This window comes from Panthera pardus, unplaced genomic scaffold (genome assembly GCF_024362965.1).
Source record: "Panthera pardus isolate Hobbes unplaced genomic scaffold, ASM2436296v1 HiC_scaffold_2, whole genome shotgun sequence".
In the NCBI taxonomy this organism is placed as follows: domain Eukaryota; kingdom Metazoa; phylum Chordata; class Mammalia; order Carnivora; family Felidae; genus Panthera; species Panthera pardus.
In genome coordinates, this window is record NW_026526765.1 from 120,313,135 (window position 1) to 120,337,361 (window position 24,227).

At 43.4% G+C, this 24,227-nt stretch overlaps 1 protein-coding gene across 1 annotated transcript in view; it reads right to left on the minus strand.

The window, feature by feature from the left end:
- ARHGAP26 (Rho GTPase activating protein 26) overlaps positions 1 to 23,819 on the minus strand; it is a 422,696-nt gene extending 398,877 nt beyond the window's left edge. Inside the window, 1 exon segment of the mRNA XM_019424560.2 lies at positions 23,344 to 23,819. Within this exon segment, the coding sequence (XP_019280105.2) occupies positions 23,344 to 23,497 (154 nt within the window). The 5' untranslated portion in view covers positions 23,498 to 23,819.
- Between the last annotated feature and the right edge of the window lie 408 nt (positions 23,820 to 24,227).

Genomic DNA, 24,227 nt, shown 5'->3' on the forward strand with positions numbered 1-24,227 from the left:
TGTATTTATTTTTGAGACAGAGAGAGCACAAGCAGGGAAGGGGCAGAGAGAGAGGGGGACACAAGAGCCTAAGCAGACTCTGGGCTGACAGTCCCTATGTGGGGCTCGAACTCACGAACCACGAACGAGATCATGACTTGAGCCAAAGTCAGACACTCAACTGAAGGAGTCATTCAGGTGACCCTGATGCTTGCTTTTTTTTTTTTTTAACTTTTTTGTTTTAATGTTTATTTCTTGAGAGAGAGACAGAGTGTGAGCAGGGAAGGGGCAGAGAGAGAAGGAGACACAGAATTGGAAACAGGCTCCAGGCTCTGAGCTGTCAGCACAGAGCCTGACTCAGGGCTTGAACCCATGAACGGTGAGATCCTGACCTGAGCCGAGGTCGGACATTTAACTGACTGAGCCACCCAGGCACCCTGATACTTGCTTTTTTTAACTCCATTTCTTGGGCCACCCAAAAGGAAAACTGGATAACTATCCAATTAAAGCAGTCAGACCTGATTTGTCCAAGGTGAAATCTATAAAACAGAATAAAATCTAAAGATAGCCAAGGGATGCTTGAGGCCATGAACACTCAGAGGCACTTTCAGAACAGGTCAAGTGTCAAGTTGGGCTCTTTGAAGACATTTGGTATCATTTCCTCAACTTGTACCAGGGAATTTAGAGGGTTCCAAGTACTAGGAAGAGTGAAACAGGTAAAGGTATAAAGTGGGGAGGGAAGGAACAGCGACTTAAGACTTTAGGTCAGGTGGTAAGAGGACTGCTCTCAGAAGACCTCAAGGAGGAGAAGCAGCAGATGACCTTTATGTTAAAGGTCATAATGATCTAAAGCAAACACACTCCAAAGGAACAGCAATGGAAAATCCTATGGCTGGAAAGCTTAAGCACAGAGTGGGAAAAGGACAACAGTCAGAAAAGAAACTGACAAGATAGAAGTCGATCATACATAAGCCATGGTCAAAGGAGTTAAAATTATATTCTGAATGACAAGGGAAGCCACTGGGAAATTTACGTTAAGACAGACTTGATAAGGTTTAGGTTTTTAAAACTCCAGTCTACCTGCCATATGGGGGAGTAGATCCTACCTCACCAAGCTCACTAAGGCTCTGGGTGGTCATGACTACAAAAGGTAAAAAAGGTTCTGCCCATGAAAATAGAAGGGAAAGAATATGATCCAGCAAAGAGTCTCTCCCAGGTGATAGCAACCAGGGGTCACCAAGTTGGCCCAGAATATAAATTCATTCAGCACCTCAGAGAAGCATTCTCTGAAGACATAAGCTACCCTTGCCTCCACCCTCCACTATCCATCACTGTCAGTCTCTTTTTATGTCTATCGTGGTGCTTTTATCTCAAAGTATCCTGTCAGTTTGTTTGCTTGTTTAATTTGTCTGCCCTGTAAAATATCAACTGCACAAGCCTAAGAACTTTGTCTCCTTGGGAGCTATGTCCCCAGCACCTGTAACAACGCCCTAGAGCACAGATGGTGTCCACTAAGTATTTGTTGACTGAGCTAATGCAGTCAAAACCACATCTTTACTCCTACTGGAAGGAAACAAAATAGGGGCGCCTGGGTGGCTCAGTTGGTTAAGCGTCCCACTCTTGGTTTTGACTCAGGTCATGATCTCATGGCTTCTTGAGTTCGAGCTCTGCATTAGGCTCTGTACTGGCAGCGTGGAGCTTGTTTGGGACTCTCTCTCACCCTCACCCTCTCTCTCTCACTCCTTCTGCCCATCCCCCACTCATACACACGCTCTCAAATTAACTTAAAAATTAAAAAATAAATAAACACGGGCACCTGGGTGGCTCAGTCGGTTAAGCATCCGACTTTGGCTCCGGTCATGATCTCACGATTCGTGAGTTCAAGCCCCATATCGGGCTCTGTGCTGACAGCTCGGAGCCTGGAGCCTGCTTCAGGTTCTGTGTCTCCCTCTCTCTCTGTTCCTCCCCCGCTCACACTCTGTCTCTCTTTCAAAAATAAATAAAAATGTAAAAAATAATAAACAAAATACCCTACCAATCTCCAATCCTGGATTCTTTTCTAGGACAACAGGCTCCTTGTGGGTTGTTAGGACTAAAATGATTTCAGAAATTCAACAGATGTAAGGAGAGAGAAGACTTCCCTTGTTCAGAACTGGCCAAGTGTTCAAGTCAGCTGAGAGGTACCAGTGATAGGGTGAAGTGGGGGCAACAAAACTATTAGAGTTGGGAACAGGGCTAACCTATGACCAGAGAATGGAACTCACCGTCTTCCACTTCACACCAATATTTATATAAAAGATAATTTTTTGTTGAGTACTGTAAGACATACTTATGTTATAGTCAAGGAAGAACTCCCTGTTAGAAGTTAGCTGTGTGCTCAAGAAACTGATGGCACGCACCCCTGGGTGGTGAGGCTGGATTTGGGCAGGGAGGGGCCCTCATGTGACATGTTATTTTTATAATGGCTTTTGACAAGTCAGCATCCCAGTCCTGAAGAAGATATGGAATGTTGTGATTGACATGTTTAAAACCAAGACATCTGGATTAAGGTCAATATAATACTGGCCAGGGTGCCTGGGTGGCTCAGTCAGTTGAGCATCCAACTTCAGCTCAGGACATGATCTCATGTTTCTTGGGTTCAGGCCCCACATCGGGCTCTGTAATGACAGCGCAGAGCCTGCTTGGGATTCTCGCTGTCTCCCTCTCCTTCTGCCCCTCCTCCGTGCTCCCTCTAAAAATAAATAAACTTTAAATGAAGTGTGTATATATATACATATGTATGTATATATATATATATATACACATATATATGTGTATATATATATATACATATATATGTATATATATATATATACACATATATATGTATATGTATGTATATATACATATATATATATAAAATAGTGGCCAGGGTACAAGATCAGTCTAATTTCTAAAGATAACTAATATAATTCATCCCCAGTGAGAAACCCAGAGACTGTATGCAGAGACAGTGCAAGGACAATTTTTTTTAATTTCTGTATGGGTCCTATCCAACAAAAGGTGAAAAAAATTAGTCATTAGAATAGCTGGCTGCTGTGATTTGTGCCAGGAGCTTTTCACACTACCTCATTTAACTCTTAAAATGCTCTCAAGTGAGCACTACTATTCCCATTTTATAAATGAGGAAACAGAAGATTTAAGGGACTAAGCTCAGATTCCATAGTCAGCAGTATACCACCATTAAGAGTAAAAGGGTTCCAATCCTGGTTGCAACACTTTTGAGTTGTCTGAATTACTTTCACTTTCCATGCCTCAGTGTTCTGCTGAACTGGGGATAGTAGCACGTATCTCATGACACTGTTGTGAAAGTTCAATGGTGCTAGATATACTATTACTATTATTGTGGTTCAAATAAATTTAACACCATGCTTTCAAGATGTGGGACTCTTCCTTCTGTGGCACTCCAAAAAGACACCTACTCTTTGTCCCCAAGGCTCTGCTCCTCTAGCAAGAGAAGGAAGGGAACAAGCAGAGAGACAGGAGCTGAATCTTAAAGATATGGAAAAAAACAAAAGAACAACCAATGCAAATTTATCTTACAGGGATAATCATGGCATGTCTGTAACGACAACCATGACAGACTAGTCAACAATCATGAAAAAGAGAGAAAGTGCTGTCCAAAAGTAAGCGATTATTTCAAGAAGTCTTTTTTTTTTTAAATGTTTATTTATTGTTGAGAGAGAGACACACAGAGTGCGAGCAGGGAAGGGGCAGAGAGAGAGGGATACACAGAACCTGAAGCAGGCTCCAGGCTCTGAGCTATCAGCACAGAGCCCGACGTGGGGCTCGAACTCACGAACCATGAGGTCATGACTTGAGCTGAAGTCCTAAGCTCAACCAACTGAGCCACCCAGGTGCCCCTATTTCAACAAGTCTTGACACAGCAACCCTGGAATATTATGTGGCCACTAAAACAATCTTAGAAAGCAGTTCTAGTGAGTAGTACAGGTTATAAAGCCAAAATGAGGATCTCTAACCAGACTATTGGTATGATTTGCATTTTCTTCTTTTATTCATCTGTAATTTCTACATTTTTGCTAATGAATATGTATTACCTATAATATCAGAAAAAAAGTTTGACTTTCAACTGGTTAATTTTTTTTTTCATGACTAGAAAGACTAGAGAATACATGCCTCACAAGAAGGTAAAGGGGCATCCTGCTTTTTTTTTTTTTTTTGCTGTTAATGGCTTTGTGAACTAAGGAGTTGGCTCAAGGGAGGGAGATGTAAACCATGGTGTCCAGGTCTCTGCAAGATTTGTCCAAAATATATTATTTCTGGAAATTCTAGACGGAACACCTACCAAGACTCGGGTATCACTCAGTTCTCTGACCTACCCCAAATAGGATTCTAGGTCCCTAATTGGCATTATACATACATAATTATACCTGGAACTGTTCAACTAACCCAAATAACATGTTCTCATTCGGTGTCCCCAAATTTATCTTCTTCAAATCTAAGTCACTGACCTACTTTTGTTAAAGACAATTTTCATAGCACCCTCTACCCCAATGATAAAAATGGGAACTTGAGGCTTTTATCAGATCCCATTAGACAAGCAGAAAATAAGTACCTAAATGCTGTCCACATGGCTCAACCAGTGAGCAGGACATTCTGTACCCACCCTGGCTCTGAGTGTGTCCTTTCACCTTTGAAACCTAACACAGGATGTGTATCAACAAAGAACACCCCAGACAGTGTATTTTTATAAAATGGGACCATTCCCAGTGCATACTTCTTTCTGTTTCTATACATTCACAGTCACCTTAAATCTGATGATCTCTTTAGCTATAATTCCTAAACTCCACATACTATTTTCAGGTCATTCACATTTACAAAAGACTTTGTTTTTCCCATCACCCACATAGGGAGATCAGTCACTTCGTTGATGCTTTGGCAAGGCCACCATGAGGATGGAAGAATGGCGGATAATCAAAGAATGAGAGGGAGAAAGAGAAAATGAAAAGGAAGGAAGCAAATGAGAGTGAAAACAGAGGGTGAAAACATGTTATCTACATTTGGGCTGGAATGTCTTAGAATACAAGCACTTTGGTAATTAAGAAGTGCAGTACTTCCAGGTTAAAACCTTCAACACCCAAACCTTCACTATTTCAGCACGTAAGACACCTATTTGTCAATAGCTCCAAAAACGGTTAAACCCGAAAACTCTGCAAATCCAACTATGCCAATCAGAGGAGTATCGGAATTTTTTTTTCCCCTCTGTAGAAACAAAAGTTCCACTCTTTTGCTCAAAACAATGCACCTACCTACTACTGGGTGTTGGGTTCTTCCTTCCCACTGTCACCAGGAAATTGCCCTCTTCGGGGCAAGATCCGAGCCACGACACATGATGAAAGAACTCCCAAACCAGAGACCTGTATGCGCTCATGAATGAATGTGATTTAGCCCTGCTGCACTAGCAAATCTATTCAAAGCAGAAGAGAGAAAAACTGACTGCCAGATCCAAACATCCTGGCATTGAAATCACAGCATTCCTGGGAGCTGCAAGATGTCTGGACGCACCAAAGGAAAAGGATATGTGGCTGAACAAGATCAAGAAACAAGGCTGACAGGACAGCACCACACTTTAAAATCCTAAGGAAGTGGGTGCCTAAGGCTAGGGGGATGGGAAGGAGAGGGGATGATGGCTAAGGAGTACGGCTGGCTGTCTTTGGGGGATGGTGAAATGTTCTAAAATTAATTGTGGAGATGGATGAAAAATTCTGTGAATATACTAAAAGCCATGAACTATACACTGAGAACTGTACACTGAGATAAGTGAATTGTGTAGTGTGTGAATTTTATCTCAACAAAGCTGCTTAAAAAAAAAAAAAAATCCTAAGAAAGGACCTCCAAGGTCTCCACCCACCACTGCCTAACCCCAATGCTAGCACATTTGGGGAGCTCAGTAATAGGACTGCTTGAGGTGTCACATTAAAAGACATGACTCATCCTTCTCCCTCTTAACATTTCACAAGGTTCTCATTTCAGATAACCATCGAAAAACATTTCATTCTTCTTTCTTAAAGAGACTCAGTTGTCCAGATTGAAGGAGAGAGGAGAGATTAGATCCCAACATTCAGAACCCAGACTTGTGGAAACAAGCCAATTTGAAGTTATCCTCAGCTGGTGATCATCTTCATGCTTGAACTCTGTGCTGCCCCAAGCACAAAAGCCCCAAGCCCTGTTTTTCTCTTTTCACTGCGGTGTAGTGTGAAGTTATGCTGGCCAGAAGAGGTGGGGGAGATGAGTAGCAAGCCAAAGTCATATCCCAAAAGGCACTGAGGCCAAAAGCTCTGGGTTCCACTCCAATTTTCTATGCAGTGGAGCAGAGCTTCCCTGCTGAGGAACTGATTACACGCATGCTGGCTCTGTAAAGAGGAAACAGGATTTCTTTCCAGAGAGAGAACCATCTTGTTGCTCTAAACGGACCTGGCAACATGGTAGCTTGCTGACCCTGCAGGCTGAGCTCAAGGCGACTTCGGTCAGAGGGCCCAGGGACCTCAGCAGGCAAAGCTGTCTGCAGCCTCCAAGGCCAGGCCAGGAAGCCAGAGGCATTGGGGCGCGGCAGGAGCAGGGCAAGGCTGCAGGTGCAGAGGCCTCCATATTGCACACAGCAGGAGTTGTGAGGCTGGTGATCTGCTGAATAAGCAGCCCACGGCAGCATGTATGGCACACATCTCAGTGCACTCGTCAGATAAAAACGCAAGAAAGCCCTGCCTTTAGGAGAGCAGTCCACAGAAGCAGCAAACAAGAGAGTAAAAGCAGCCCTGGGCTCCTCACAGTGAGGCCCAGGGGTCTCACCAGCAGGGCTGTGGTGTGCTGTCACCCTCCCCTCTGCTGAGAACCAGCTGAGATCGAAAGAGAGATAAGGAAAAAGCTGTTGCCAGAAATGAGTTGCCCCAAGGGCACACCTTCCAGACCAGAGGGGAAGAGATCAGTGATCTGGGTTTGCACCTCACCCTCCAGAGCCCTCAAGCCAGTCTCCCTCCTAAGCTACCCCAGACTCGAGTCCCCTGGAGCAGTCTAACAGCTCAGCCAGCTCATTATGCTTCCTGAATGTTTTTAAAGAAGAAAATGTGCAACATAATTACAGGCTCTGCCCCAAATGACTTTAACCCCCCACAAGAGCGCCCAAGACTCACTGTGGGAAAAAACGTTTGTCCTGTGATTGCCCATGAACATAACGTTTCCTTTCAGGAGCTTCCTCACCTCCCCCCACCCACCAACGCTACAGGAGGGTCCAGACTCACAAGCCAAGCTCAAACAACTAGACCCCAGGCATGAAGCCACATGCTGAGACGTTCTGAAGTCACTAGAACTTGTACCCCCTCAAACGGTTCCTCGGTTCCTCGACCTGCCATACTGGCTCCTTCCAGAAACCTGAGAGGTCCCAACGTGACGCTAGCTAGCAAAGCTATGTGCATTAAAAGGGGACAGAGGATTTGAAACAAGGTTTATGTAAAATCTTCTCCTGACCAATTCCAAGGACCCCCTCCATGCAAATCACCTGGGGGCCCTGCGAGGAATGCAGATTTCCAGACCTTACCCTAGAGCTCACATATCTGAATATCCTTGGGAAAGACCAGGAATCCTTCCCTTAGTTAAGGAAATTTTTACACAAATTCGTGTTTAAGAACCACCACCTCAGAACAAGAACAGTCTATAGAAAAGTCACCAGTGGCACATGCCAATGATAGGGCACTTACCATGTGCCAATTTACTCTGCAAAGCGTGATACAATTCTCTCGTTTACTCCTCACAATATTATAAGGAGGATATCTATCACTCCTGCACATAGGCATTCTGCAGTTTCACTTCCAATGTCAAATCCAAGGGCCTTTGGGCAAGCCCTCACCCAAAGTGGGCAAAATAAAACACCCTGTCATCAGAGCAAAGATCTCTCCAACCCTCTCCCACCTACCTGTTCTGCTGAATGTTGCTACCCACCGTGATTTTCACCTCTGCTCTCTTGTCTTATTCCAAGCCAGTGGTTCTCTGCCTTTCCGGCACATTAGAATCACCTGGGAAGCTTTGAAAATTCCCTACGTTCAGCTGGCAACCCAAACTATATCAGCATCTCCCGGGATGAGTCCTGGATCCTCAGGTGATTTCAATGTGCAGCTAAGGCCGAGAACCACTGCCCGGGTTTCTAATAGCACCTGGTGAGACCCAAACCAGTAACCCACCATCTCTTCCCAGAATATCAGACCTGTGCTTCCCACTGCCTTGCAGGTGCCTCTACCTATATGTTCCATGGGACAAATTAGTAAGGACAAACCTTACTTAGCCCCATAGCCCCTATCACACACCACAGTTCTAGAATACACAGTTCAGCCATACCCCGAGGACCTAACATAGAAATTGGAAACACCCGGACTCCTCCGTCCTTGGTCTACTGTTGACAACGTGTTCTCCGCCCACACCAGCATGTCTCCTTGGGAAAATGCCATGGAATTTTGCATTATATTAATCAGCTTGTTTGAATATTCAAACAATGATTACATTGAGTGAATCAGATTTTCAGCAAAGTGTTCTCCCTGCCGCTTGCTTTGTACTTTCCCTGGCACAATGCCACCTCCCCTGACACCTGTACCTGGTCTGGGAAGCACGTCCTCACCTCTCCTCCCCTTCCTTCCAGGCACCATGAGCAGATGGTATCCATTTTCTCACACATTTCTGCCTTGGGACAGTGTTAAGCAGAGTAAAGCTCAAATCACTGGTAAAATATGGGAGCATTTTAGGTGATAACAATGACAAATAATTTTCAATTTAATGATCATGATTTAATAACTATGTGAAGATGTTTTAGAAAAAAATATTGCTAACTACATCCAACGTGTCATTTTGGAATGCTATAAAGTTCCCTTTTGAAATGAATGTACTTTTTAATAGACTTTTTCAAAGTAAATAAACAGTGGTAAAGGTCGGGTAAAAAGAACAGAGGTGGTTTTAATTGACTTATCACTAGGAACACTGGCTCCTTGGACTTGATAAGCCTTCACCTGCCTTTTCCGAAGTTCTTGCCTCTTTCCTCCAGGACTTTTTGAACTAATTGTACTGTGGACTGTCTGTGTTTCCTCGGCCTCCTCTCAAGATGCTGAGCACTTGGATGACACTGATTGTGCCAGCCCCGTCTCAGAAACCCTCCCAGCAAGAACGTTCCACCCCAACATGAGCTGTGTCACAGGCACTGAAACAGACACCACCCAGGACAGGTGGCACAATCCTATCCTCCAGAGAGAAAAGAGCTGACCTGAAGGAAGAGGAAACTGCAAGAGAGAAGTCGGATAAAACACTCTCCTCCCTCACCACTCTCCAGAAATTCCATAGCGCAGAGAAGCCTTGCTGACAGACAAGTGCATATACTGGCCCAAAGTCGTGTTCTCCAGTCAAAGGTAGGAGACTATCCTCCTTTAATACCTGCCAAACTTCCTGAATAATGCACACACTGCACAAAAAACTGAATGGCACCCTCACTAGTAATGCAAACGAGTTCTCTGGGGCCCTACATTCAAGTGGTTCCTAGTTACAGCTGTGTCTCATTTTAGGGAAAGATTTTGTTGTGGCTTTTAATCCCAGAACCAATGCTACATACAGACTGGGGAGTAAGAAATGGAGAAAACTCTAAGCATTGTTTAATTACAGAGGCTACTTAGTAATAAACTAGTCAGTTTCCTTCCTACTCTAAACTCATGATTTATAAAATTCAGTTCACTCAGAACTTTCCAGAAACACTCCTTTGGAATCTTTATCAAAATGAAAACTGTACATACCCTTTGGCCCAGCAGCTCCATTTGTAGGATTTGTCCTACAGATCTACTCACTCATGTGCCTGTGAACGTACCAAAATGTTCTGGTAATAGTAAAATGTTAGAAATCATCTAAACATCTATCATTAGGGAGCTGGTTAAAGAAACTTATTTGTACTCCATTCAATGGAGCACAATGTAATGCTAAAAATGAGTAGTTCTATATGTATCAATGTACAATAAGATCAAAAATATATTAAGACTGTGCAATATGCAAATATATGCAAAACAGTGCATATGGCATGCTCCAGAAAAATATATAAATATGTATTTTCTGGCACATGCATACATTTTATCTGAAAAAATCGCAAGACATGGTAAAATGTTGCCTCCAGGAGAAGCACTTGACATCAGAAGGCAAGAGAAATTGGAGGGACATTGGAATTCTTCTCCGCCCTTTTGAACGATGTACCATTTATAGGTATTACCTACTTAAACTTTTTTTTTAATTTTAGTTTTTATTTTTTTGAATTTACATCCGAATTAGTTAGCATATAGTGCAACAGTGATTTCAGGAGTAGATTCCTTAGTGCCCCTTACCCATTTAGCCCATCCCCCCTCCCACAACCCCTCCAGTGACCCTCAGTTTGTTCTCCATATTTATGAGTCTCTTCTGTTTTGTCCCCCTCCCTGTTTTTATATTGTTTTTGTTTCCCTTCCCTTATGTTCATCTGTTATGTCTCTTCAAGTCCGCATATGAGTGAAGTCCTATGATTTTTGTTTCTCTAATTTCACTTAGCTTAATACCCTCCAGTTCCATCCACGTAGTTGCAAATGGCAAGATTTCATTCTTTTGGATTGCCGAGTTATACTCCATTGTATATATATACCATATCTTCTTTATCCATTCATCCATCGATGGACATTTGGGCTCTTTCCATACTTTGGCTATTGTGGATAGTGCTGCTATAAACATGGAGGTGCATGTGTCCCTTCAAAACAGCACACCTGTATCCCGTGGATAAATGCCTAGTAGTGCAATTGCTGGGTCATAGGGTAGTTCTATTTTTAGTTTTTTGAGGAACCTCCTTATCGTTTTCCAGAGTGGCTGCACCAGCTTGCATTCCCATTAGATAAACTTTTTTAAAAGAAACACAGATATGAATTAAAGTAAAAATGCCCTTTTAATTTTATTTGCTGAACTGATAATCATTGTCTACTCTTGTCCCACAAATGAAATAATGAGATACTCAATGAGGGCTCAGTTTAGGTTTTAGCCCTATCTGCTTGACTGTCTCCATGGCACAGAAAATCCCTCAAGCTAACTCAATCTGCCTGGAAATCTATCTAAAGTCTCACAGAAGGAGCCAGTTCAGAGATTCAAAGTGTTCAAATTAGCCTAGAGTAAACATAAAAGCACATCTGACAGCAAGATCAGATGAGCTTTGAAATTTACCTGTGATGTCTTTACAACCATGTAAAATGGAGTTTATTTTGGCGTTTCTTTTGTGGCAGCAGCAGGAGTCAAAGTGCAGCTACTGGCTTGGCCCAGAGAAGCCAGCTGGTTAACAAGGTTTAGTCCAGAATTCCCAAGCTCCTAAAACCTTTGTCCATCTGGTAAAGAAAACACACACACACACACACATACACACACCACTCTAACCTCAGGAATCTCCTCTTTCTAAATATAGCAGGCAACTGCCGGGTCTCCAAGCTCACCCGCTGAAGCATTCTGTGCCTTCCAACCAAGGTGAAATGAGCCAGATGTAAACACGCCGTGACAGCTTCTGGCCCACACTGCCAAGCTGTTTTCCCTAATATTTCCTCTATTTCTCCACTCTGGGTTTCTACACAAATGTGTAAATCCCTGTGACTCAAATTTGTAAACATTCCTCTGGCCACTAATGCTGTTTTTCTCACCCTAACAAATGTAATTTCCTTCTTGGTCTCTGAAATTTGAGGTTGGAATAGCCTATTAGATATGGGCAAAGCCCCACCCCGTCTCCCATTTTATCCCTAAGAACCTGGAGCTTAGAAAACACAATGGATGGGTCCAAAGCTAATTAGGACACAGCCAATTAATTGTAATCTCTGTCTCCCCACCCCCCCACACACACACACATACACAAATACACACACACCAGATTTTTTTTTCACAGGCTGTGGTTCTTTTAGAATTCATATCAGTGCCTAACAGAAAGGCCTGTTTTTTTTAAGGATGCTTCCAATTTAAGCAAAAGGTTAAGCTTCAGAAACATAATCTAACACACTCAAATAAGCAGGAGACAAATACAAACTGACTATACACATGCAAAGGACCTAAACAATAGATGTCAAAGGGCTTATAAAACTTGGAGGTTGGCAACAATTCCATATTGAGGAAACTTCCAGGAATGTCCAAGGATCCTGGAAATCCTTTATCCCATGGAAATGTTAGAACGTACCCACAAAGGTACCTGTGCATATGATCCCTGCAGCACTTTCTCTAATAGTGAAAAACTTAGACAATCCAAATTATCTTTCAAGAGGAGACAAGGTAAATAAGCCATGGTGTATCCACATACAGAATTCTCTGCAGACATTAAAAAGAATATACTATGTACAGGTACTGACATGGAAGAGGTCTAAGTCATAGTATTAACCAGAAAAGCAAAACACAGAATAATTTATATAGTATAATCCCATTTATGGGGAAAAAAATACACATACAAAAAAGAAGAAAAAAAAGTGTATCAAACAGTTGACAGTTGTCAGGAAAGTGGGTTCTTTACATTTCCATATTCTTTGATGCTATTAAGACAATGTATTCGTGAACTCTCTGTGTAATTTTTTTCACCTTTGTACTATAAGATTAGGTCATTCATTCACATGGTTAACTTCCACCCCAAATTTAATCATCCCCAAGTCATCTTTACTTCAGAAAATAGCACCATCATTCACGTAACTGCTAAAGCCAGAACATTTCAATCATTCTTGACTTCACTGTTTAAGAACCTAAATCCTATCAAACAGCAAATCCTGTGGGCTCTACGCGATTCTTGCCCCACTGTATCTATTCTACACACGGTGGCCCCCAGGATCTCCCAAAAACACAAGTAGGATCACATCACAACCTCCCATGGGTTCCAGTTACACTTAGAATAAAACCCAAAATTCGTTTTGGGACTCAAGACAAGGCCTGGCTCCTGGACTCTCTCCCTGTTCATTTGCCATCATTGTTCTCCAACCACACTGGCCTCCCTGCGGGTCCTCAACACACCATGCACTTTCCCACCTTGTGACTTGTGCACCTGTTACTGCCACCCTAAAAGCCATTACTCTAGGTCTTGAAGGACATGTTAAGAGCGGAGCAGGACTCCATATTTGTTGAATAAAAGTCTTCCTTTGACAGCAAAAAATGTATCATTTGATATTCACTGGGTTATAATTTTAAAAATCAAAACTAAGGTCAGTCATAAATTTAAATCTGGGGGCACCTGGGTGGTTCAGTCAGTTAAGTCTCTGACTCTTAATCTCAGCTGAGGCCTTGATCTCAGGGTCATGAGTTTAAGCCCCACATTGGCTCCATACTGGGTGTGAAGACTACTTAAAAAAAGAAAAAAAAAAATGAGGGGCACCTGAGTGGCTCAGTTGAGCATCTGCCTCTTGATTTTCACTCAAGTCATGATCCCAGTGTCACAGGATGAGACTCGCATTGAGCTGAGCCTAGTAGAACCTGGTTGAGATTCTCTCCCTCTGCTCCTCTTCCCCGTTCATGCACATCCTCTCTCTCTCTCTCTCTCTAAAATAACATTTTAAAAAATTGTTTAAAAAAAAAGAAAAAGAAAAAAGAAATTTAAATCTAGAAAAAGCACGTTGTTGGCTTCATATTGGTGTCTCTCCCTTGCGTAGCTTTTTAAAATGCAGCGTCCTTGGGGTGCCTGGGTGCCTCAGTAGGTTAAGCGTCCGACTTCAGCTCAGGTCATGATCTCACGGTTTGTGAGTTCAAGCCCCATGTCGGGCTCTGTGCTGACAGCCTGAAGCCTGCTTCAGATTCAGTGCCTCCCTTTCTCTCTGCCCCTCCCTCCCCTGCTTGCACTCTCTCTCTCTCAAAACTAAACATTAAAAAAATCTTTTTAAATGCAATGGCCTTGATGAGATAACAAAATCACCTTCATGAGTCCCTTTCCCCAACAGCTCAGTGGTGATCCCTGTTCCTCCCTGACCCATTCTCATTTCATCAGTTCATGGGGTTTGTGATCATTAGCTTATATTGACCAGAATTAGGAAGTCCAGCCTGAGGCCTCTGCCCAGAAGGACGCTAACTAGCCTTATAAAAGCAGAAACCAGAAATTCAGCCTCCAAAGAACCACCATCCTAAGCCCTGGGATCCTGAAACTGGTCACTCAAATGCATCTGAGGTTAAAGCAAATGGAAGCAAAAAGTCCCCAAATGAGGCTAAATGAAGAAAATATACTGAGCACTGTCCACTTAATCATCAAAAGTTTTATGGGACAAAATAAAGGGAAAAATCTAAGACATAAGACAGTGCCCAACAAAAAGATCTACATAGACATCTCAGCAAAGAAAATGCACCACTGGTCAATAAGCACATGGAAATACGCTCAACATCATTAGTCATCAGGGAAATGAAAATTAAAACCAGGATTAACCACTTCACACCCACTAGGAAGGCTGCAATCAGAAAGACAGACAATAACAAGTATTGGTGATAATGTAGACAAGCTGAAACCTTTGTACAAAGCCAATGGGAATTTAAAAGGATGTTTCTGCTGTGGAAAACACTTTGGCAGGTTTTTAAAAATTAAATATAAGTCTACCATACAACTTAGCAGTTCTGCTTTCAGATAAGAAATGAAATAAGAAATGAAAACATATGTCCACACAAAGACATGTACACAAATGTTCACTGCAAGCGTTTTTCATAAGAGCCAAAAATGAGAACCCAAATGTCTATCAAATGGTGAATGGATCAAGAAAATACGATTCACACATGGAATACTCTTCAACAATAAAAAGGAACAAACCAACACATGCCACAACACAGATTTATCTAAAAACACTATACTAACTGAAAGAAGCCGGACACAAAAGACTATATAATGTATGATTCAATTCAGCTTTTTCATAGACAACAAATCTATAAGGGGTAGAAAAAAGTAGATTAGCGGTTGTCTGAGGCTTGAGGTGAGACTAAAGAGTGCCAATTGGAGGTGAAAGAAATGTTCTAAAACTGGAATGGGGTAGGGGTGATGGTTGCATAATTCTTCAAACTAACTACAAATGAATTGTACACTTAAAACTGGTGAATTTTATACTTCAATAAAGCTCTTAAAACAACTCCCCAAAACATGCTGCCTTGAAACAAATGGCTACTTTAAAAGGAATAACCATAGGGGTGCCTGGTGGCTCAGTCAGTTAAACATCCGACATCGGCTCAGGTCATGATCTCGTGGTCTGTGAGTTCGAGCCCCCGCGTCGGGCTCTGTGTTGACAGCTCGGAACCTGGAGCCTGCTTCCGATTCTGTGTCTCCCCTTCTCTCTGCCCCTCCCCTGCTCGTGCTCTGTCTCTGTTTCTCAATAATAAATAAACATAAATATAATGTTCATGAGAGGCATTTGTAAACGGATAGGTCAATTCCTAACTTCTAGTGATCAATCCGTGGGGGGAAAAATGGAGAGGAGAAAAAAAAGTTTTTTTTATGATTTTAAAGGAGAAAGAATAGTCTTTCTTCATGATAGTTGTGGATAATCATAGCCCAACAAATAAGATATTCAGCCATAAAAACGAATGAAATTCGGACACATGCTACGACATGGATGAACCCTGAAGATATTAAGCTAAGAGAAATAAACCAGGCACAAATGGTCAAGTTACAGTATTATTCCACTAATATGAAGTACTCAGAGTTGTCAACCTCATGAAAAAAAAGCAGAACAGACGTTACCAGGTATTGGGGGAAGGGGAGAATGAGCAGTTAGTGTTTAATGGTTACAAAGTTTCAGTTTGGGAAAACAAAAAAATTCTGCAAAGTGATAGCACTAATAGTTACAACATTGAGAACGTACTTAATACCAATGAACTGTACACCTACAAAAGGTTAAAGTGGTAAATTTTGTGTTATGTTTCTTTTATCACACACACACACACACACACACACACACACACACGGAACAATACTCAACAAACTCAACAATAAGGAAACTAAACCCAATTTAAAAATGAGCAAAAGATCAGAAGAGACACCTCACCAAAGAAGATACACAGCTGGAAAATAAACATATGAAAAGATACACAACATCATGTCATTAAGGAAACATAGATTTAAAAAACAGTGAGACACCACTACATGCCTGTTATAATGACTAAATCCAAAGCACACTCTGCCTTGTCAGTAGGGAGCCTGATGCGGGGCTTGAACCCAGGAACCATGAGATCATGACCTGAGGTGAAGTGGGACGCTAAACCAACTGAGCCCCCCCAGGCGCCCCTGACAACGCCAAATTCTGATGAGGATGTAGAGCAACAAGAACGCTCATTCTTTACTCACAGGAAGGCAAAATGGCACCACACTTTGGAAAACAGTTGGGCAGTTTCTTACAAAACTGGAATACTCGATCCGCCAGTTGTGCTCCTTGATATTTACTCCAACGAGTTAAAGGCCTATGTCCACACATGAACCTTCAGACAAATGTTTGTATCAGCTTTATTCCTAACAGCCAAAACTGGGAAGCAACCAAGATGCCCTTCAACAAATAAGTGGATACATTCATATGGTACATCCAAAGGAGTATTTGCCAGTGATAAAAAGAAATGAGCTATTAAGCCACAAAAAGACATGAAGGAATCTTAAATGCATATTGCTAAATGAAAGAAGTCAATCTGAAAGGCTAACCACCCTATGATTCCAGCCGCCAGCATATAACACTCTGGAAAAGGCAAAACTAGGGAAATAGTAAAAGAGAACAGTCACTGCCAAGAACAGGGGCACAGGAATGAATAAGTGGAGCACGGGGGATTTTTAGGGCAGTGAAACTATTCTGCATGATACTGCAATGGCCAATACAAGTTATTTAACATTTGTCAAAACCCAGAGAACGTACAAGGCAAAGAATGAACCCTGATGTAAACTATGGATTTTAGTGAATAACCCTATCACCACACTAATGCAAGGTGTCAATGACAGGGGAAATTGAGAGGAATAGGTATGAAGGGCTGGTATGAGAACTCCCTATACTTTCCACTCAGCTTTTCTGTAAACTTAAAACTGCCCTAAAAATATTGTCTTATTAATCATAAAGTGAAGGGAAGAGACCTCAGACCTCTGCCAGTAGGTTGAGAACTACAGTTTAAATGCAATTTATTCAATCCAATAAAGATAACGGATTAAAGAATTTTTTTTTTTTTTGAGAGAGAGAGAGAGAGCACATGTAAGCAGAGGTGGAGGAGAGGGAGAGAGAGAATTCCAAGCATGTTCCATGCCCACCGCAAAGTCCAACTTAGTCTCAGGACTATGAGATCATGACCTGAGCCAAAATCAAAAGTCAGGTGCTTAACCAACTGAGCCACCCAGGCGCCCCATAAGGAACTTTTAAGTTAATGTTACATAAAAACTACAAAATCTTGTTTGGACTTAATTTACTGTTGTTTATGTTTGTATGACTAATATTCCAAATGTCAGCATGACAAATTACCACCATTTATAAATAATTTGCAAATGCCTCTTTCTTCCCTTTAATTTGCAAGGTGCTAAAGCAAAGCAAAGGAACTGGGAAAATGTTTTTGCTAGTTAACTCCATACCCATTTGTCCTATTAGGATTTTGTAAGTAATATAATTCCTCCTGAACACAGCAGACTGGTAATGAACATCCTTTGGGAAGCCATTCAAGAGGGCTCATCTCACTACTACAAAAAGCCTATGACAAATCCTAAAGAACTACAAAAGTGTGACATGATTTAAACCACCAACTCTTTAAAAAAAATAATGAATTCAAAAAGAAAAAAATAATAAAGCAAGCAACACTTCATGTTGACTTTTTTCACTCTTGTTTAAATGAGCATTGAGAATAAACCATTTTTCTTATCAAATCAGACCCAGGAATAGGTTTCTGGCCTTCCTGTTTGATGCTTTATTATCCAGCTAAAAGAGAATCACTTCCAATTATAAAATAAGTCATGTGATATACAGCACATTGACTACTGTTCATAGTAGAATAGACTATGTTTGTAAGTTGCTAAGAAAGTACATCTAAAAGTTCTCATCACACACAAAAAATTCTATAACTGTATGGTGACAGATGTTAACTAGATTTATTGTGGTGATCCTGCACAACATACACAAATACAGAATCCTGTTGTACACCTGAAACTAATACAAAGTTATATATCAATTAAAGCACAATTTAAATTTTTTTCATTAAAAAATAAATTAATGTGGGGCGCCTGGGTGGCTCAGTCAGTTAGGTGTCTGACGTTGGCTCAGGTCATGATCTCGCAGTTCGTGAGTTCGAGCCCCGCGTCGGGCTCTGTGCTGACAGCTCAGAGCCTAGAGCCTGCTTTGGATTCTATGTCTCCCTCTCTCTCTCTGCCCCTCCCCTGCTCACACTCTGTTTCTCTCTCTCTCAAAAATAAACATTAAAAAAAATGTTTAAAATAATAAAGTAAATTAATACTATAAAAGTATACATTTTTTTAAAAAATTATTTTTAAAAAGAATCACTGATAACCACTCATTGATACCAAAGATAAACTCTAGCGCTTTATAAAGGCAAGAGACAGCCAGACTCCCATCATTTCCCTTCTAGCCTATAATGGTTCTTTAATCCTATGATGGAAACACAAAACTTCAAAGCACAATACAAAATATTAGCTATTCATTGCTACCCAGGTTTCAGAGTCTGAAAAAACAACAGACACAATACTTTCACTTAATCTAGCACCTGCCATATGCTTCTCCTTTCTAGGGTCTAGATCTATGAAGAATTTGCATCTTTAGTACTAATATGGTTACTGAAGACACTCAAGGGTCATGTTCAAGAGAGTCCACTGCCTGCAGTCCATTGCCAGGTTCAAAACCTGGTTGTATAACTTACTAGCTATGTAACCTTAGACAAGTTACCCCAAGTCTAAAATACAGAAAAATAAGAATATTCACTCACAGAATGGTGGTAAGGACTAATGAGACTAATGTGGACACAGCATAGGGCCAGGCACTTGGTAAATGCTCAAGAAACAAAAACACATCATCCCAAAAGTTTTCATAAATACTACAGACTCAACTACAGAAATATACATTTACTTCATTTTGTTAAAAAGAAAGAAAGAAAGAAAGAAAGAAAGAAAGAAAGAAAGAAATGTCACCCAGCAGGTTAAGACCCCAGAGTAAGGCTTTATGGAGTATCACACATACTGCTCCAACTTGACTGAAAGTTCACAGAAGGAACGGGCTAGATTCCTAGTTTTATTTTGGTCTCCTCTGTATCCATCACAGTACCAGGAACTAGAACTAATCCATTCCCCACTCATGAGTTTGAAACCCAAAGGCGCACACGTGGGTTCCTCCCAGCCCTGGGAAACAGTTCCATCTTTGGAATATGACCTCTACTTAAATGCCCCTGAAGAAGAGTAGCAGATAGATTCCAAGTTCCCCCACCTGAAAGTCCAATGAAAAACTCTGTTCCTAAAGTTGGTCACTACCACCTAGGAGGAAACTATTAAAATTGCACATGTGATGTTCAGAATAGACAAATCTATAAAGACTGAAAATACTTTAGTGGTTGACAGGGGCTGGGGACAGGGGTAGCAGGGAGCTGGGAGAAAATGGGGAACAATGGTTAATGGGAATGAGATTTCTTTGTGGGGATGACTGCACAATTCTGTGAATGTAGTAAAAACCAGTGAACTGGATTCTGTAAGTGGGTGAACTATACAGTAAGGTAAATTATACCTTTAAAAAGTTGATACCTTAACATCTGAATTTTTGCCCCACCCCTCCCCTCTTAGATTATCAGAACAAGGGTATTCATTCTATCTCATTAAGCAGAAGCCAAATTTATAGCACTAAGTCCACACAAGCCAACTCTCAAGATGGAAAGACACAGTTCCTGAAAACCCACATCACTACTTAAAACCAATAGCCGAATTCACTCTCATTTCTATGAAACCACGTTTGGTTTGCCACTGGGTCCATGACACCCACTATGAAGTCCAATGCATTCTGCAAGCTTTTCCTGCAAGACAAGAGAGAGAGGCAGCCAGCCCAGCCACTGAGGGGAGATGTTAAGCTAGCCGGAAGGTTGAAAATTTAAGTTACCAGAATGTTATTAGGAACAGAAAGTATGTTGGGAGGCTTACTACTATTTTTTTTTTTAACTTGTGGAACTTTTTTGGCATAACCACAACATTATGCAAAGAGGATTGCCAGGACTCTTCCCACTGTAACCAGTGGTTAACACATACACAACTGTGTAAGTTATCAACAAGTGGCATTAAGAAGGCATATTGCTTAACTCCCTGCACCCAAACCAAAAAATGTTCCTCTGCTCTTAGTAACGTTTGCTCTGAGTCTTGACAACCCCGAATGCTGGAAGATGATTACAGCCACCAACAAGTGAGCAGTGCTATGCACCGGGCTCTAAGCTAAGTGCTTTCTTTATAAGCACTGAATCATTTGATCTCACAACACTAGAAGGTCAAGGTGGCTACTGCACAGGAGGAGCTCATTCAGGCTCAGTGACTTGCCCAAAGTCAACCAGTAAGTGAGTGGGTTAAGATTCGAACCTAGGAAATCCTAAAACTTAATTCTGCAACTTCGTTTCCAGCTACTATGGACTCTACAGAAAGAAAGAAAGCCTTGAACATACAAATTCCTCCCAACTGAGACACTGATTCATCAGGGTAAGAAAAGAGTCCTGAACACAGGAGCGCCCACAGGAAAGACCTAGACAAATAGGTGAGATCTAGGTCCTTTAGGTGAAAATAGGTCCTTTTTCAGGACAGAAAAAGCTGACTGTCACCAAGGTAGGTCCCAAATTATTTTATTGCTTATCTTCTATGTATCCAGATCAGAGGCTTGGACTCCAGGGAAAAACTTCAAGGGGGTTATTTGTTTATCAGATTCTCAAGGGGATTCAAAAGACAACAGACCTAGACAACAGTTCTGCTTGGGGGTTAAGTTAAGCACAGGCAACTTTGGAATCAGACAACTTGGGTTCAAATACATTCAAATGCTGTGTCACCTTGAGCAGGTGACCGACCTCTCTGACCTTCAGTTGCTTCAAAAATAAAATGTTAAGTAGTAACAACAATGATCTAGCTGAACTTTAGCAATCCCAAGAGGCCCGTTTTATTGCACACAAAAGAAATCTAAACCCAGAGTTCTGTGAATACTAATTATAAAATAAAACCATAAAATTTTATAGTTGGAAGAGACTATAAATCATCTAAACTAGTGTTATTTATATAATTGTCTATTTTTTTCTGTGTAATTAGTTTTAAAAATACCGGCTTTACATTTTCAGTAGTAAGAAGGATGAACAGAAGAAAAATAATACACAAACACTATGACAGTAATATACACTGTATAAGCTCCTAATGATAATGGAATGCCTCAAATCTGGGAAACAGTGATCAACTCCACCCTTTCCACTTAAGAGGTCACATGACCTATTCAACTAATAGTAGCAGTTGAAGAGTATAGTTAAGTACAGCTGGATATACAGGGATTAGAACATTTAGTTCCTCGCTAGTCTTTCTCCCAAGATACAGGTCTGCTCTATTCCATTAGACAACTTAAATAACTGCATTATTCCCTCCTACCCAAAGAATTCTGACCCCTGCCAAAGAAATAGTAGCAGACAAATAAACTGCCAGTCACACAAATGCACCCTACTCATACTCAAGGCAGACATACAAATGCAATTCCAAATACTCGCAGGCTTGGTCTAGGAGATCCATTCTGGGTGAGCAGGATGGGGAAGGATTAAGAGCTCTGTATTAGCAGGAACTCCAACTCTGGCTCAGACCATGCAGGGGTTCAAAACTAGGTCCCACTGATAACAGCTGTGTGGCGCTGGACTAAAGATTCACCAAACTTGTTTTCTCATTTGTAAAATAAGTAACAGACAATTCACTGGCGAGGAATCAGTCTCCGTAGCCACAGGGCAGCAAAATATTCACTGCTACATAGTCAGGGTCCAGGGCAGTAACCAGCACACTGCAGGCACTGTGTATATTTACTGAAATAAGCAGATGCCCAATTAAAGCCATTACTACCTACCTCTACATCTTTAGAAGCATCAGGGTCACAAAATGACATCTCAGGCTCTTGACTTCTGTAAGTCTCCTTTAAAGAGGCCTGGGAACAATTCTCACAGGTGGGACCCCACTCTGCCAATGCAACCTTTCTTAGCTGAAAGACCTCACCTATTAAGATACCCATCACACAGACAGGAAAAGAAAAGCCAAAGACAGTTCAGTTCCACTATCTTCCTTCGTGTCATTCCCGATTCTCAAAACTAAAAGATGAACCCAACTATTTTTAAATGGGTAGAACTGTGAAGGCACCAAAAAGGACCGCCCAATCCAAGAAGCCCATCCCTAGAACGCTCTCATTTGGCCAGGAGAAACTCTGGCTCTGCAAAAGTCAAGGGACAATCACACACAGAATGCAAATTTCAGTGCTCCCCTACCAAAAGGAAATAAGCAAAAATAGTTTTACGAAAGGTTCCAGAATCTTTCAGGACGAGTTTAAACCTCTCCTTTCTGAGTGAGGACGTTGGACATGTCCTTCAAAATCCTGGAGTTTTCAAGGATAATGGGAGAGGTAGAAAGGAGAGCGAGGGAGCGGGAGAGGGAGACAGTCAGGATATGCTCGTTCTATTTTTAAACCCTCGCCCACAGTTTAGAGTAAAGGAACACTCTGATGCTGTACTCCCACCCCTGTCACCTTCTGCTAAACACAAGAATCCGAACCTGCACACGTACACGGCCCTGGATTACTGGCTGCCAACACTCCCCAGAACCGTGAGCTAAGCAGCCCTTCCACCCAGACCTTCTCTGGCACCGCCGGTGCCTTTCGGAGAAACGGGCGGCCCGGAGACAGCGAAGCAATCACCAGCCGCCTTCTCCTGAGGGGAGGCAGCGCCCCCTTGGCAGGGCACGTTCCAGTTCCCTGGCTGGGTACCCAGGGGTGAGCAAGAGTTCCCCCACGGGAGCCGCAGTGGTGGACGCGATGGGGTTTCCCGACGGGGTGCGGCGCGCCGGGCACTGGCGTCCCACTCCCGGGACACCTGTGTGCCGCGCACACCCGGCCGCGGTGCCCCGCGAGCACCACTCGCCCTCGGTCACCTCCCGGCCATCCCAGAAAGCCAACGGCTGGGCGGCGGGTCTCCTTCCTCATCGACTCGCCCATCTTACGTCCCCGTCTCGCCCCACTGCAAACACCTACACCCGTCCCTCAGTGACCCCCGGGGCGGAACGGCAGCCGGCGCGCGGGTGCCCAGGGCCGAGAGCCGCCCGACGGCCCTCCCGCCTCAGGGCCCCGTCCCCGCCGGACTCGGGACACTCACTCTTAAGCGCGCTGATGAGTGACTTCCCGTCCTTGATGAGCTCCTTGATGAATTTGTTGGTCTTGTCCAGCTCCGCTTCGTGTGACTTGAGCGTCTCTCTGAAGTGCGGGCTGTCGAGGCAGCAGTCGCTGAATTCGAGCGCGGGGAGCCCCATAGTGGCCGAGTCGCCCAGCCGGGGGGCGCGCCTCCCCCGGCGCCCCGGAGGCCCGCAGCCCCTAGCACGCGCGCGGCGGGACCCCGGCCGGGACCCCCGACGCCCGCCGGCTCCACAGGTGTGGCGCTGGCTCGCCCTCCGCGCGGTGTCCGCCGGCACGCAAGACTCCTGACCTGCGCGGGGACTCGGCGGAGGGGCGGCTGCTCCCGCGCCGCGCAACGGAGTGGTGGGCGGGCAGGAAGCGCAGCGGCGGACCCGCGGCGGTGCCGGGAAACGAGAAGCAGGCGAGCGAGTGCGGCCGCCGCCTCCCCGCCTCCTTCGCCAGTTCGCTCTCCAGCAGCCTCGAGCGCCCTCTCACAGCAGCCTCGGCCGCCCCAGCGGCGTCCGGGCCGCTCGAACCTGCTAGCGATGACCTAATCTCAGCCGGACCAATCAACGTACCCGTCTCAGCCCGACCCCCCTGCCTCCCGGGGACACCCGGCCATTCCGCGGCCTTGACCCAATCAGCGGGGCCTGGAGGCGGGGCCTCGGGCGGGGGGCGGGGCCCACGCCACCGCCTAGGTCCGCAACACAAGCTCCGCCTTCTCCCGCCGGGGCTGTGTTGCAGACCCGGAGCCCAAGGGGTGATTGCTGCGGTGCACGGGCCCTTGCCACTCCTGATCGTGGCGACTTGCCGCGGCCAGGGTCCGAAGCCGAGGTGGTGCGTCTGCTGGTCTGAGAACCGAGGATC